The following is a 12,655-nucleotide window of genomic DNA, read 5'->3' on the forward strand; positions in this document are numbered from 1 at the left end:
TGTATGATAGGTGCTACCAAAAGTTTAATCTGTAAATATTTCCTGTGATTTCTAGGCTTTTGCAGATATGCTGACAGTGAACAAAACTTTGAAGAGCTTAAATATGGAGTCCAACTTTATTACAGGAACTGGCGTTCTGGCATTAATTGATGCTTTAAGAGATAATGAAACGCTGTCAGAGCTCAAGATTGACAATCAGGTCAGTGCTGTGCAGCAGTAACTCGGTGTCAGGCTGCTGCCTACACTGCAGTGTCCTGGGTCCTCGGCCGGGAGCCCTGGGGGGGGGGGGGGGGCCTGCAGGAGACTAGAGCGCATTTGGAGCATGCATGCTGTTAGTGTACATAAAGATAAATATAAAGCAATTCTGAGTCTTTTTTACAGAGTTTAGTTAACTGGTGATTTTGAATTGGAAGGCTCCTTACATGTGACTTCCTTGGTTCTCTAATTCTTTGGCTCTGTGGCAGCAGGAACCTCTCTGACTCACCGTAAGGGCGCCATTTTCATCCAGCCATTAACAGTGCTAATGCCATAACTAAAATGGGTCACTCACACCTCACCAGCTATGGATACTTTTCTTTGAAAAATGACTCAATGGGCCCAGCATCATGGCCTAGCGGCTAAAGTCCTCACCTCGAACACGCCAGGATCCCAATCTAATCTGCCAGGATTAGATCCATATAGGACTGGAGACATTTTTCTTTTCTTTTCTTTTCTTTTCTTTTCTTTTTTTTAAGATTTATTTATTTTATTGGAAAGTCAGATATACAGAGAGGAGGAGAGACAGATAGGAAGACGTTCCGTCCGATGATTCACTCCCCAAGTGACTGCACTGGCTGGTGCTGAGCCGATCCGAAGCCAGGATCCAGGAACCTCTTCCGGGTATCCCACACGGGTGCAGGGTTCCAAGGCTTTGGGCCATCCTCAACTGCTTTCCCAGGCCACGAGCAGGGAGCTCAATGGGAAGTGGAGCGGCCGGGATTAGAACCGGCGCCCATATGGGATCCCGGGGCGTTCAAGGCAAGGACTTTAGTTGCTAGGCCACGCCGCCGGGCCCCTTTTCTTTTTTTTTTTTTTTAAAGATTTATTTATTTTTATTACAAAGTCAGATATATACATAGAGGAGGATAAATAGAAATATCTTTCATCCAATGATTTACTCCGCAAGCGGCCACAATGGTTGCAGCTACACCAATCCAAAACCAGGAGCCCAGAGCCTCTTCCAGGTCTCCCACACGGGTGCAGGGTCCCAACTTGACTGTTTTCCCAGGCCACAAGCAGGGAGCTGGATGGGAAGTGGGGCTGCCGGGATTAGAACTGGTGCCCGTATGGGATCCCAGTGCACGTTCAAGATGATGACTAGCCACTAAGCCACGGCGTCGGGCCCAATAAATCAATTTATTTTTCTAAAGGAAAATAACTCCAGAGTTATCTGAAAAAAGTTTATTTAAATTTATTTTTAAAAGTAGATTCTTCAAAGTAAATAGATTTTGTAGACTATGAATATAGAAAATTGGAGTATGTTGAATTTAAGCAGAGTGCTTTTAAATCACATTTGCATGTTTTTGGTTGAAGTCCCCATACCTTAAATTCACTCTTAACTTACATGATTACATGGTTTTTCATAAATTCAGAGATTTGCATATTTCACCACGAATTGCAGAATGCTTTCATTATTTCCCAGGGACAACTCATCCCCACGTGCAGTCATGTTCACTCTTTTTTATTTTTATTTATTTTTATTATTATTATCACTTTATGATACAGTTCTCTAGGCCTTGGGATTTCCCTTACCCACTCCGCAAGTCCCCTCCTCCCCCACTGAGCTCCCCTATATTATTACTATAGTATTGTTCTTCGTACACAGTCCTGTGTCCATCATTGTGGGCATGGGCAATGACAGAGTCCAGCATCCTATTGTCAAGATATAGTAAACAGTTTCAGTGGGAGTCCATCTTTGATCTGAAAGTAGAAATGACTACCGCTTTGTAACCTCACATCTGGATAGCATAGTCTGCATTACACAGTTACTGTACATCCCCTTAACTGAAAAGCTCAAAGTCAGGAATAAACACTAACAGGAAGGAAAATAGAAATTTATGACACCATGAAGTTCTCAAGAGGCTTTGATGGTTCAGCAGTCCTGAATTATTGTTTATCCTGCCACTCTAATTGCGATGAAATCTCTCCAGAATCCACTGGCTGCTGTTCCACCTTAGAGTCTCCTGCCCAGATATTCACTTGGTTGGAGTAGTTGATCCCTTTGTTTGGTCCTCCGTCCTCTGCCGTGGTACCAGACGTCCCCTGCTGGCTCCAATGTCCTGTCATGTCCTCCATGTGCATTTGGATGTGCTGTGCCCTGCTCCATCTGAGCACCTGGGAGGCCCAGCTCAGGCACGTTCCCTCTTCCAGCAGCCCTGGCAGCTGCTCATGTGTTTTCTGCCCGTGGATTTGCCTGTGCAAGGCAGTTCATGTGAACTGAGGTCATGTAGTGTGTGGTCTTTCTTTAGATTCTGTCCCCCAGGATAATGCTCTATAGGCTTGTTGATGTTGTGGCATGTGTAAGGCCTTCATTGTTTCCTATGACTGCATGATATTGTATTGCAGATGGGATTTTTCCACTTTTTGGCTATCTGAAATAATGTTCCTGTGGATATTTGATGCGCATGTATTTCCAGTTCTTCTGGGTGTATGTCTGTGAGTGGCACTGTAGGATCATACTATAACTCGGAGTTTAACTTTTTGAGCTATTTCTAAGCGACTGTTTTTGTATAACAACTGCACCATTTTACATTTAACAGTTTTGATTTTTCCATATTCTTACCAACATTTACATTATCCAGTTTTTTCATTGTTTTCCAATGGGTAGGTATGAAATGAGACATTTTGGTGTTATATGATACTACTAAAATTTTTTTCTTATATATATATATTGTTGAAATTAGGAAAATTTTAAAGAGATAAGCATCATCAACATGTGTGAATGTCTTAATTTTTATTTACCTTTTAAATCTTTTGATCCATTTCATTAATACTGTGTTTTATTTCTAATTATTTCAGAGGCAGCAGTTGGGGACGGCCGTGGAACTGGAAATGGCCAAAATGCTAGAAGAAAATACAAATATTCTTAAATTTGGGTATCGGTTTACACAGCAGGGACCCCGAACCAGAGCAGCTAATGCTATAACAAAAAACAATGACTTAGGTAAGGGATAAATACAGTATCAGATGGAGGATGTGGATTACATCATACTAACCTGCTGAGAGAATCATTTTTACCTTCAAAGTAATTTTATTTGTTTATTTGCTTATTTGTTTATCTGAAACCCAAAGTTACAAAGAGAGAGAGAGAGAAATCTTCCATCTGCTGGCCCATTCCCCATGTTGCTGCAGTGGCTATAAGCAGGCTTGTCCTAAGCCAGAGCTTCTTCTAATCACGCATGTCACTGCAGTGACCCAAGCACTTGGACCTTTTTCCACTGCTCTCCCAGGCCCTTTTTCCACTGCTCTCCCAGGCCCGTTAGCAGGGAGCCAGATTCCACTGCTCTCCCAGGCCGGTCAGCAGGGAGCCAGATTCCACTGCTCTCCCAGGCCGGTCAGCAGGGAGCCAGATTAGAAGTAGAAAGATCAGAAGGAACTTGACCTGGTATACTCGGGTGGGATGCCAACATTGCAGGTGGCGACTGTTTCAGGAGGCCACAGGGCCAGTCCCTCAAGGTCAGTTTGGACAGAAATTAGTTACTTTTGTTTCCATAAGCCACACTTCCCTTTTTGTACTGGTTCAATTAAAGTTGATTGTGGTCATCGGTGTAATGATGAACTTCCTGTGGCAGACACATTTCATAGCTTTTAGTGAAGTTTTCTACAAGCAAATATCATTCTTAGTTAAAAGTCAAGCTATTAAAAGCAAAAATTTCAGGAAAGTTTTTTGCCTTTTCCATCAGAAAGGAGAAATTTTTATCACCTAGATAAAAATTCAGTATTATAAGATAATTACAGTTTAATATTTGGATAGAAGTTATATGTAGTGTGTAATTTTGATCAGAATTGCGTGGTCCTTGCATAGAAAGTGTTGTTCTCCTTGCTGGTTTCCCTAACAGAGAAGATAGCCCTTCCTCCCCTGCTCACACACACCCAGGTCAGGCATCTGCTCTTCTGTCCTCGTGGAACAGCTCAGCTTGTGACTTCTGTTTGAAGAAAACATTCCAGCCGAGGTTGAATTAAAGAATATGGTGCTTACCCGTTTTTCCAACATGTTTTTTAAGATTTACTTATTTTTATTGCAAAGGCAGATTTACAGAGAGGAGAGACAGAAAGATCTTCTGTCTACTGGTCCACTCTCCAAATAGCCATAACAGCTGGAGCTGAGCCAGTCCATAAGCTGGAGCTTCTTCCAGGTATCCCACACAGGTGCAGGGCCCCAGGGTTTTGGGTCATCCTTCTCTGCTTTCCTTGGCCTCGAGCAGGGAGCTGGGTGGGAAATGGAGCAGCCAGGACATGAACCAGTGCCCATACGGGATTCTGACCCATTCAAGGCAAGGAGTTAGTCACTGAGCCATCATGCTGGGCCCAGAGTAGTGTTTCTTACGTATGTCTGAACTTCATAAATAATTGGAGTTTCAACAACACATAGAGTAATATTGATTTTTCTTTTAGAAATTCTGGTTTAGTTAGAATAGGACTTTTTAAAATTTGTTTATTTGAAAGGTAGTTTTCATCTGATAATACACTCCTAGATGCCCACATGGCCAGGACTGGGTTAGACCTGAACCTAAGGAACAGAAGGAAGTGGTCCAGGTCTCCCCCAGGGGTGGCAGGAACCTGATTACTTGAGCTCCCGCAGTCTGTGTTGGTGCACACAAGAGTCAAGAACCACAGCGGCAGTTGAACCAGCTACTCCAGCATGCAGTGTGGTCATCCCAGGCACTGGCTAAATGTCCATCCTGACATGGGGTTTTTAACAAGTGGCATGGGACTTTCATTGTGGCACACTGCAGAAAGCTGCCTCCATTTTGCTTGCATCCCATTTAAGCTCCAGTTTAAATCCCAATTGCTCCGCCTCTAATCCAGCTCCCTCGTAATGGCTGCTTGGAGACCCAGATGAAATTGGCTCCTGGCTTCCCCCCCCTTGACCCTTGCAGCCCTCTGGAGAGTAAGCCAACAGACAGAAGACCTCTCTGTCTCTCCCCCCTTTCTCTGTAACTCTGAATTTTAAATAAATAAGTAAGTAAATCTTCAAACAAAACAAAGAAAGAAGCAAGTGCTACAGCCATTTCTGTTGCAGGCAGTTGAAGTGTAGCGAAAGACTGCCTTCTGAAGCAGACATTCGGGTGCTGAGTCTGTTATCAGTATATCTTGCAAGTAGATTTCTCTGGATTTTATGCTAGAGATATTTGAGTGCCATTGAAAGCAACAGAATACATCATGTAAGGTGATAAACTTTTATAACTTTTTACAAATAGAAATAGGATTTCTTAGCAATTAATTAATTTAAGATGTTTTGAGGCCTGACAACAGTGGAATGGATTTTGGAAAGAATTTTGACAAGACCCAAAGAACTGCTTATATGGGCAAATGTACAAAGCTGTCAGGTAGAGGATGGCCTGAAGTGGGACCTGCTGGAAGATGGAGTGTGGCCAGCAGGTGAGATGGAGCAGTTAGAACTACTCTTGGTGTAGCCGTCCCTTGCTGTCTGTTCCTGTGCAGCCTCCCACTGATCCCGTCCCAGCCTGATTCTTTTTCCACTCACTGACTTCCACCCGTAGATGAAGGTAGAAAGCCAGAAGGCTGGGCTTCCCGACATGTCGGTTCAGCAGCCTGAAGTGCAGTAACTCAAGAGAGTGACACAGTGAGGAAAATGCTACAGAAGCTCTCGGGCACGTGACGTTTCTTTCCGCTCGCTGATGGAGCTGTTTTACGTCTTTGGTGTTCTGATTTGATATCTTTCCCTCATTCTTTTCCTAGTCTTGGCTATTCATTGAGATAATTCTACCTGCTCTCTCAAGAAATGTCAGCAGTAACAGCAGAGTCTGTGATATACAAGTAATATTCAGTTGGACGTTGGGTCTCATATAACTGTCTCTACACCAGCTAACTACATAATCCATCCTCTCTACCTTGTGTTTGCTGCACTGTGCTATAGTGCTTGTGTATGGTGTGTGTTCTTTATAACATGCATGTTAACATCTGAAATGGCCTGCCAGTAACACCGGAACCTTGCTGATTCAAGACTTCCTCGGAAATGTTCCACCTTAAGAGGTTTCTGGTGTTTGCCTTTTCACACATTTCTCAGAGCTCAGTATGCATGAGTTAAATTTGTACTTAGGCACTCAGATGTCCCTTTGATTTTTTTTTTTGGTCCCTTAATATTTCAGTAAACACATGAAACTATAATCAGAGTGAAGGCTGAAAAAGTGTTTGTACAAACAAGTGGCTGGACCACATCAGCTGAATGACTGATCTCATCAATTAGCTCATCTATTCCCATTTCACTACTACATGAGCCAGCGCCCAGTGCTGTTACAAGTCACAAGTATTATTCTGTTACGGAGGATGAGTTGAGGCTCAGACAGGTTAACTAACGTGACGAACAGACTACAAAAAATGAGAGAACCAGATTCCATCCAATCTGTCACTGACTCTGGAAGCTGTGCTTCTGTCCTTGCTGGGTAAGATTGACCACACCACTGATCCCTGAATTGAAGGCTGCGAGCAGCTGCCCTCTGGTGGCTGGCCACGAGAGTGCAAGCATCAAGGCACTGGAGCTGAAGGCTTTCCTTTCCTGGAGCCAGCATAGTCGAGTTTGGCATTCCTGTTCTATGAAGAGGCCGGGTGTCCTAGGCACATGTACCTTCCTTTACTGCATCAGCCCAGTTAGGTGGCTGGCTGCTTTGGTAGCCAAAAGTGACCTCACCACATTAGAAGGTTTCGAGAGTTTCATTACACTGTGTTGTTCTGTCCTGAATCGGACTTGACCTAGCTATCCTCCACAGCTTTCCCAGTCCGTAGCAGAGAAATGGATCAGAAGCGGAACAGCTGGGCATGAACCGTTGCCCTCTTGGGTGCTGGTGCTGCAGGCAGGGCATCATGACATCGTTATGTCACTGCATCGCCCGCAGGAAATTGGTTTCTTTACTAATGCTCACATGAATTGGAAATGAACTTTATATCTTTGTAAGACTAACTGGAGCATATATCAAAATTTGCTGTCAACAAGTTAACATAAAAGCTGATTCCAGTTCATAACAATTTTTAAAGTATTCATGTATTTGTTTATTTATTTGTGTACGTCTGTGTTTTCCTGTAGTGCGCAAGAGACGCGTTGAGGGAGACCAGCACTGAGTCCCCCGCAGTGTGACCTCCGAAGATTTCCACAGACCAACAGCCGCTCGTTTTGGGGACATTGGAAGTAGAATTTTCCTGGATACAAGGGAAAAGACTGGAAATACATATTTTTAATTAATCTTTTTTCATAGTTTAAGTTGTTATCAGTTTCAGATTGTAAAGTGAATAAGTTGGTAGGTGGTATTTCATATTTTAAAACATTTCCATTTTCTGTTAAAGTCCATTTAAACTTAGCTTTAGTGATTTATATAGCAAGTCTTAGGCATAAAAGTAATTGTAAAAGTGATTCTGAAACCATTTATGTACAATAACATTTTGAGGACCAATCTTCTTTTCAAAGGCAAAGGGATGTTGCTGATGTCAGACTCGCTGTGAGTGGCTTTGGGCCTGAAGCTCCCTTTATTCCATAGCCTGAAGGTTTTTCGTTTTTTAAAATATGTGGTTTTGGTCATGGTCTGCTTTTCCTTTTCTCATGAGACTAAAATGCCAGGATTATTAAGACTGGTCAGCTGAGTAGGAGCAGGGGCCGTGCAGGGAGAGAGCAGGGGCCCCGCTGCGCCCCAGGGTCCTGCGACAGCCGCTCTGCCGGAAGGTCGCCAGCTGGGCCAGCTATGGACTTCGCTTCAGAGGGCAGTTGCCGTAAGTTCATCACAGGTTTTCATGTTACACTGTGGGCATTATCACGTGTTTGTGGAAGCTGATAGTCAAAAGCATCTGAACAGAAAAGCCATTTTCTTTTCCATAAAAAGGCATATGGCCAACTCTTATTTAGGGTAGGAGAAAAAGAAGCTGCTGTTAAAGACATGAAGTCAATGATAACAAATACAGTGAAGTCTGAAGAACTTGTGAGAGTGTCATTGCATTGGTGGTCACTGAGTGTGTTAGTAACTGGCGTGTCATCAGTGCGTGGTGTCAGTGGAGACAGAGGGCCTCCTACGCAGTCCAGTACTCCAGGGGCAGTGTTTAATCCCCACTACAAATGTCCAACAAATAAGAAAAATTGGTGTTCTTCTTAAGTCTGACTTCTGGTATGTATTTCCTTTTGTATTTGTCCAGATTGTGTAAAAGTCATTCCCATAACCAGAGTGTTCAAATTATTAAAATGAACAATGAGACACATCCCACAGTGGGCTAGCTCCGGATGGGACAGGGCCTTGTAGTCACGCCTTGTCTAGGGGCAGCCACGGATCAAGAGATGGCAGAGGGATTAACGGCTAGGGAAGGAAGAATCTTAATAGGGGGCAGGTAGGGGGAGTTATTTTCATATGTGATTGTAAGATTTATGAAGTTAAATCACAGAAGTATCCGCTACTTCAGCCTGGGCCGGAGAATGAGATGGGCAGCTTCTTGCATGTTGCCAACTGGGCAACACTTGTGTCGTAAGCATTGTGGGGTTGTAAGGTTCATTTTTAAATCAACATCCAGTGATTTACAAAGGGCCAGGTCGTTCAAGGCTGCTGGTTTATTTCCTTTCTTCCTGTCACCCTCCCTCTCTCACCTTCTCTCCCGTTCCTCCTTTTTCTTTTCATATACAACTTTTAAGTTGTACTTGATTTTATAGAAACTAGAGTTTCCAGAAGTCTAGGAGTTAGGCATGGAGCAGGTAGCTAAGTCTTCTAAAAAGAATTAGTCACTTATACGTTCAGCCAAGCTTCCTTATTTGATTGTCCTGCAACACATTGAGTTGCTCAGCGGGTCCCCCATTTCTCCCGTGATTTTTAAAGTAGTAGTGTTATAAGTGGAACTCTACCTAGAATTTTGTATCATACCATGGGCAATACCTTTTTTACTTATTTATCAAAAGGATGAAGAAGTTGCCTTTTTTTTTTTTTGCTTGTATCATTCCAATTCTGTGCTAGAGTATAGCTTGTTATATAATTGAAGAAAATGTTTTCTTCGTAAGTAACTTTACATATGAACATTGGTCTAACTGAATACAAAAAATCAAGAATTACAATAGAAAAAGGATGTTTACTTTGATCTTTAAAAATTTGGCACCTCTATCCTTTTAATTAAATCTTCAGTATTTCTAAATTGTTCTATCATTTTATAGTACAATAAACTTTTTTTAGGATTTTGGAATAGTCTGGATTTTGAAGCCAAAGATTTTGTGAATTTTAAGTTTTATAACCTAACCAATTTAAATTTATCTGGTTATCTAAAAAGTGTTTGCTTTTTAAAAATGCTATTTTTAAAAAAAAAAAAAGCTTAACTACCATTATAAAATTTTATATTCATATTTGGAATTCTAATTTTTCCAGGGTGTTTACATGAAGTTTTTATGTATTAGAATTTCAATATTAGTGGCTAATATGTTACTAAGTAGATTTTGGTGCTATATACTTGACTAAAGAACAAGTAAAAAGCATTTTGTAAGGGTGCCTGTTTAAAAGACCAAATAAACATTTTGTGTTAAATAAACCAGCAGATTGTAAGTGATTTTAAGAATTATCTTGTTTGTTACATTGTGAAGTCTTTGTTATATAAATGAAATCCATGAGGTTGCTTTGTGTAGGAGGCACACTCTGGAAAGGTGATGTGTAAATAGAACTTCATAAATTGTTTTCCAGTTGGCCAATGATCTGATGTGTTTTCATTTAAAAGGGGAATTTCATGATAAAGATTATAAAAGAAAATATTTTAATAAAATACTATTTGTATCCCATGGTACACTATATTTAACTGTTGGTGACATTAAGATAAAATGAAGGAATTCTTTGAATTCCTTCACATTGCATGTTCCTGGCTCTGTGCTGCCTGTAAAAAGCAGGAAGTGTTGTTACATCCTAGCAGCCTGCGGCCCGAGCTTGCTCCCCAACAAGGTCAGCGCTGAGCAGCTGTGCGCCTTCACGGCCATGCTCATCCGCTCCTGAGCAGGACTCACCGAGGACATGACACCTGAGAGAACAGAGCACGCAGTGTGTTGCCACCAGCTGTCGTTGCTGCTGTCACACGGGGAGTGAACTCTGGGATTTAAACATGTCTGCAGCTGTCTCCACCAGTTCTCATGGATCATCAACGTTTCCTGATATCTCCCACCCTGACTTGCTTGCCAAAGTAATCAAAGAAGGTCTTCACTAATTTTTTTTTAATTAAGGTAATGATATTTAAGGGCAAAGATTGTGTATTGTCATATCTTAATTTGTTCATTCTTATTCCATATTGATTTTCTTCCATTATAATTCTGTTTCATAAATTATTTTCTAAGCAAATTAGACAAATTGGGAATTTATAATAAAACAGCATCTGCTAATTTTAAGCTCCATTTGCTTTCTGATTATTCAAAAGAGTTTAGGGATTACCTTTGGTTTAAAAAAAAATTCTTACTTGTAACCCCTTATTGAATATTTTGGACAACTCATTTGATATGAGATGAGAGGCTAGATAAAAATAGATTATAACAGGCAGGCATTTGACTTGCCAGTTAAGATGTCACTTTGCATGCCCACATCACCTATTACAGTGGGTGGAACTGAACCCTGCCTTCATACCCGGGGCCGGCTTTCTGCCAGTGCTGACCCTGGCAGCAGCTGTTGATAGCTCAAATGGTTGGGACCCTGCCACCCACGTGGGAGACCTAGGTTCTGATTCTGGTTCTGGCTTTGCCTGGCCCAGATGCGGCTATTGCACACATTTGGGGAGTGAACTAGCAGATGAAAACTCTGTCCTCTCTCTTTACCTTTCCAGTAACATTGAAAAATAATAACAAGATCTACTTATTCTTATAGGAAAGGCAGATTTGCAGAGAAGAGATACAGAGAGAAAGATCTTTTGTTTGCTGGTTCACTCCCCAAATAGCCACATTGGCTAGAGCTGAACCAATCCAAAACCAGCAGGCAGGAGCTTCTTCCAGGTCTCTAACACAAATGCAGGGCCCCAAGGCTTTGGGCCGTCCTCTTCTGCTTTCCCAGGTCAGAAACAGGGAGCTGGATGGGAAGTAGAGCAGCCAGGACATGAACCAGCGCCCATATGGCATTAGGTGCTTGCAAGGAGAGGATTAGCCAATTGAGTCATTGCACCAGGCCCCAAATTTGTAAAATTTTTAATAAGTTGTATCACTGAGCAACACCACCAGCCATGTTTTGTTAACTGTTACAACGTCATGTGAGATCATCAGAGACCCTGACAGTCTGCATATATGTGACTTCACTTATTTCTTCAGACTATCAGTGAGTTTTAATTGATAAAAGCAATTATACAAGTTTAAATTTTACCTTCACTCAAAAAATAATTCAAATTTGAATATCTAGATTCTTCTACTTAAGAATTATTTTAAATATATGGCATAAAATGTTTGTAATTAATTGTTTTAAACAGTAACTTTTTGAAAGTCAGGGTTAAAAAAAAAGAGAGACAGAAATTTTCATCTGTTGGTTCTCTCCCAAAAGGGCTGCAATGGCCAGGGCTGCTGGAAAGGCCAACGCCAGAAGCCTGGTCTCCCACGTGGTGTCAGGATCCCAAGCATTTGGGCCATCCTCTATTGTTTTCATAGACACATTAGCAGAGAACTGGACTAGAGGTGGAGCAGCCAGGACTCTAGCTGATGCCCATATGTGATGCCAACATCATAGGAAGTGGCTTACCACTTCCCATCGCACCACAATGATGCTGACCCCTGTTTAATTTTAAGTAAATGCCCACTTTTTTTTTTCTAGTCTTTGAGTGAATTATATTTGGTTTTGGTTGTATTTTAAAGACTGAATATTACCTATGTAACTGTACATGACTTTATTATATGCAACTAGATGCTTAAACATATTTTTCCATGCTAAAATATCCAACCTGCTATAAATGCATTATTTTCCAAATTTTACAGGAATGGAAGCAGTGAACTTTATAATATTGTTGTATAAGTAACACTGAACCTAACAGCACTGACTATTCCTTTGAAGATCATGTAGACCTTAAGCACCATATAATGGAATCATTTTAATAAAGTTAAACAGCTATTCTGTAGACTTGTATACTTTTTGTAAGAAGCACATAATCCCTTTAGTTCCTGTGTTCTAAAGATCATTGCTTATTACCCCTCCTGAGGAACAAGCTTCTTCACTTCTCTGTGTTGTTCTGCCCTGTGTGTCATCAACTAAATGTTTGTGTCCCAGACACTCCGGTATTGAAGACCTTTGGAGGGTGTAGTGGCGTTGGTAAAGGCCCCGTGGTGGGGTGGACCTTCTCGCTGGCATGTGGGGTTACAGGCTGCCAACTGGGAAGGGAGCCCTCCTCAAGGACCAGCCTCGATGGCTGACCTTCCTGCCCCAGAAGTGTGAGAACAAACTTGTTATTCAAGCCACTTGATCTAGAATAATCCACC

General features: G+C 41.7%; 1 protein-coding gene across 2 annotated transcripts in view; it reads left to right on the top strand.

Annotated features, from left to right (window-relative positions):
- The window catches only part of TMOD3 (tropomodulin 3), a 66,205-nt gene extending 56,283 nt beyond the window's left edge, over positions 1-9,922 (top strand). For both annotated transcript variants that reach the window (XM_040970026.1, XM_040970025.1), the window contains 3 exons: positions 56-199; positions 3,058-3,202; positions 7,304-9,922. In XM_040970026.1, coding sequence (XP_040825960.1) covers positions 56-199; positions 3,058-3,202; positions 7,304-7,338 — 324 coding nt within the window. In that variant the 3' untranslated portion in view covers positions 7,339-9,922. The remainder of the gene's footprint in view (positions 1-55; positions 200-3,057; positions 3,203-7,303) is intronic.
- Positions 9,923-12,655: the final 2,733 nt, after the last annotated feature.

This window comes from Ochotona curzoniae, unplaced genomic scaffold, assembly GCF_017591425.1.
Source record: "Ochotona curzoniae isolate NIBS_2020 unplaced genomic scaffold, NIBS_Ocur_1.0 scaffold_4701, whole genome shotgun sequence".
Classification (NCBI taxonomy): domain Eukaryota; kingdom Metazoa; phylum Chordata; class Mammalia; order Lagomorpha; family Ochotonidae; genus Ochotona; species Ochotona curzoniae.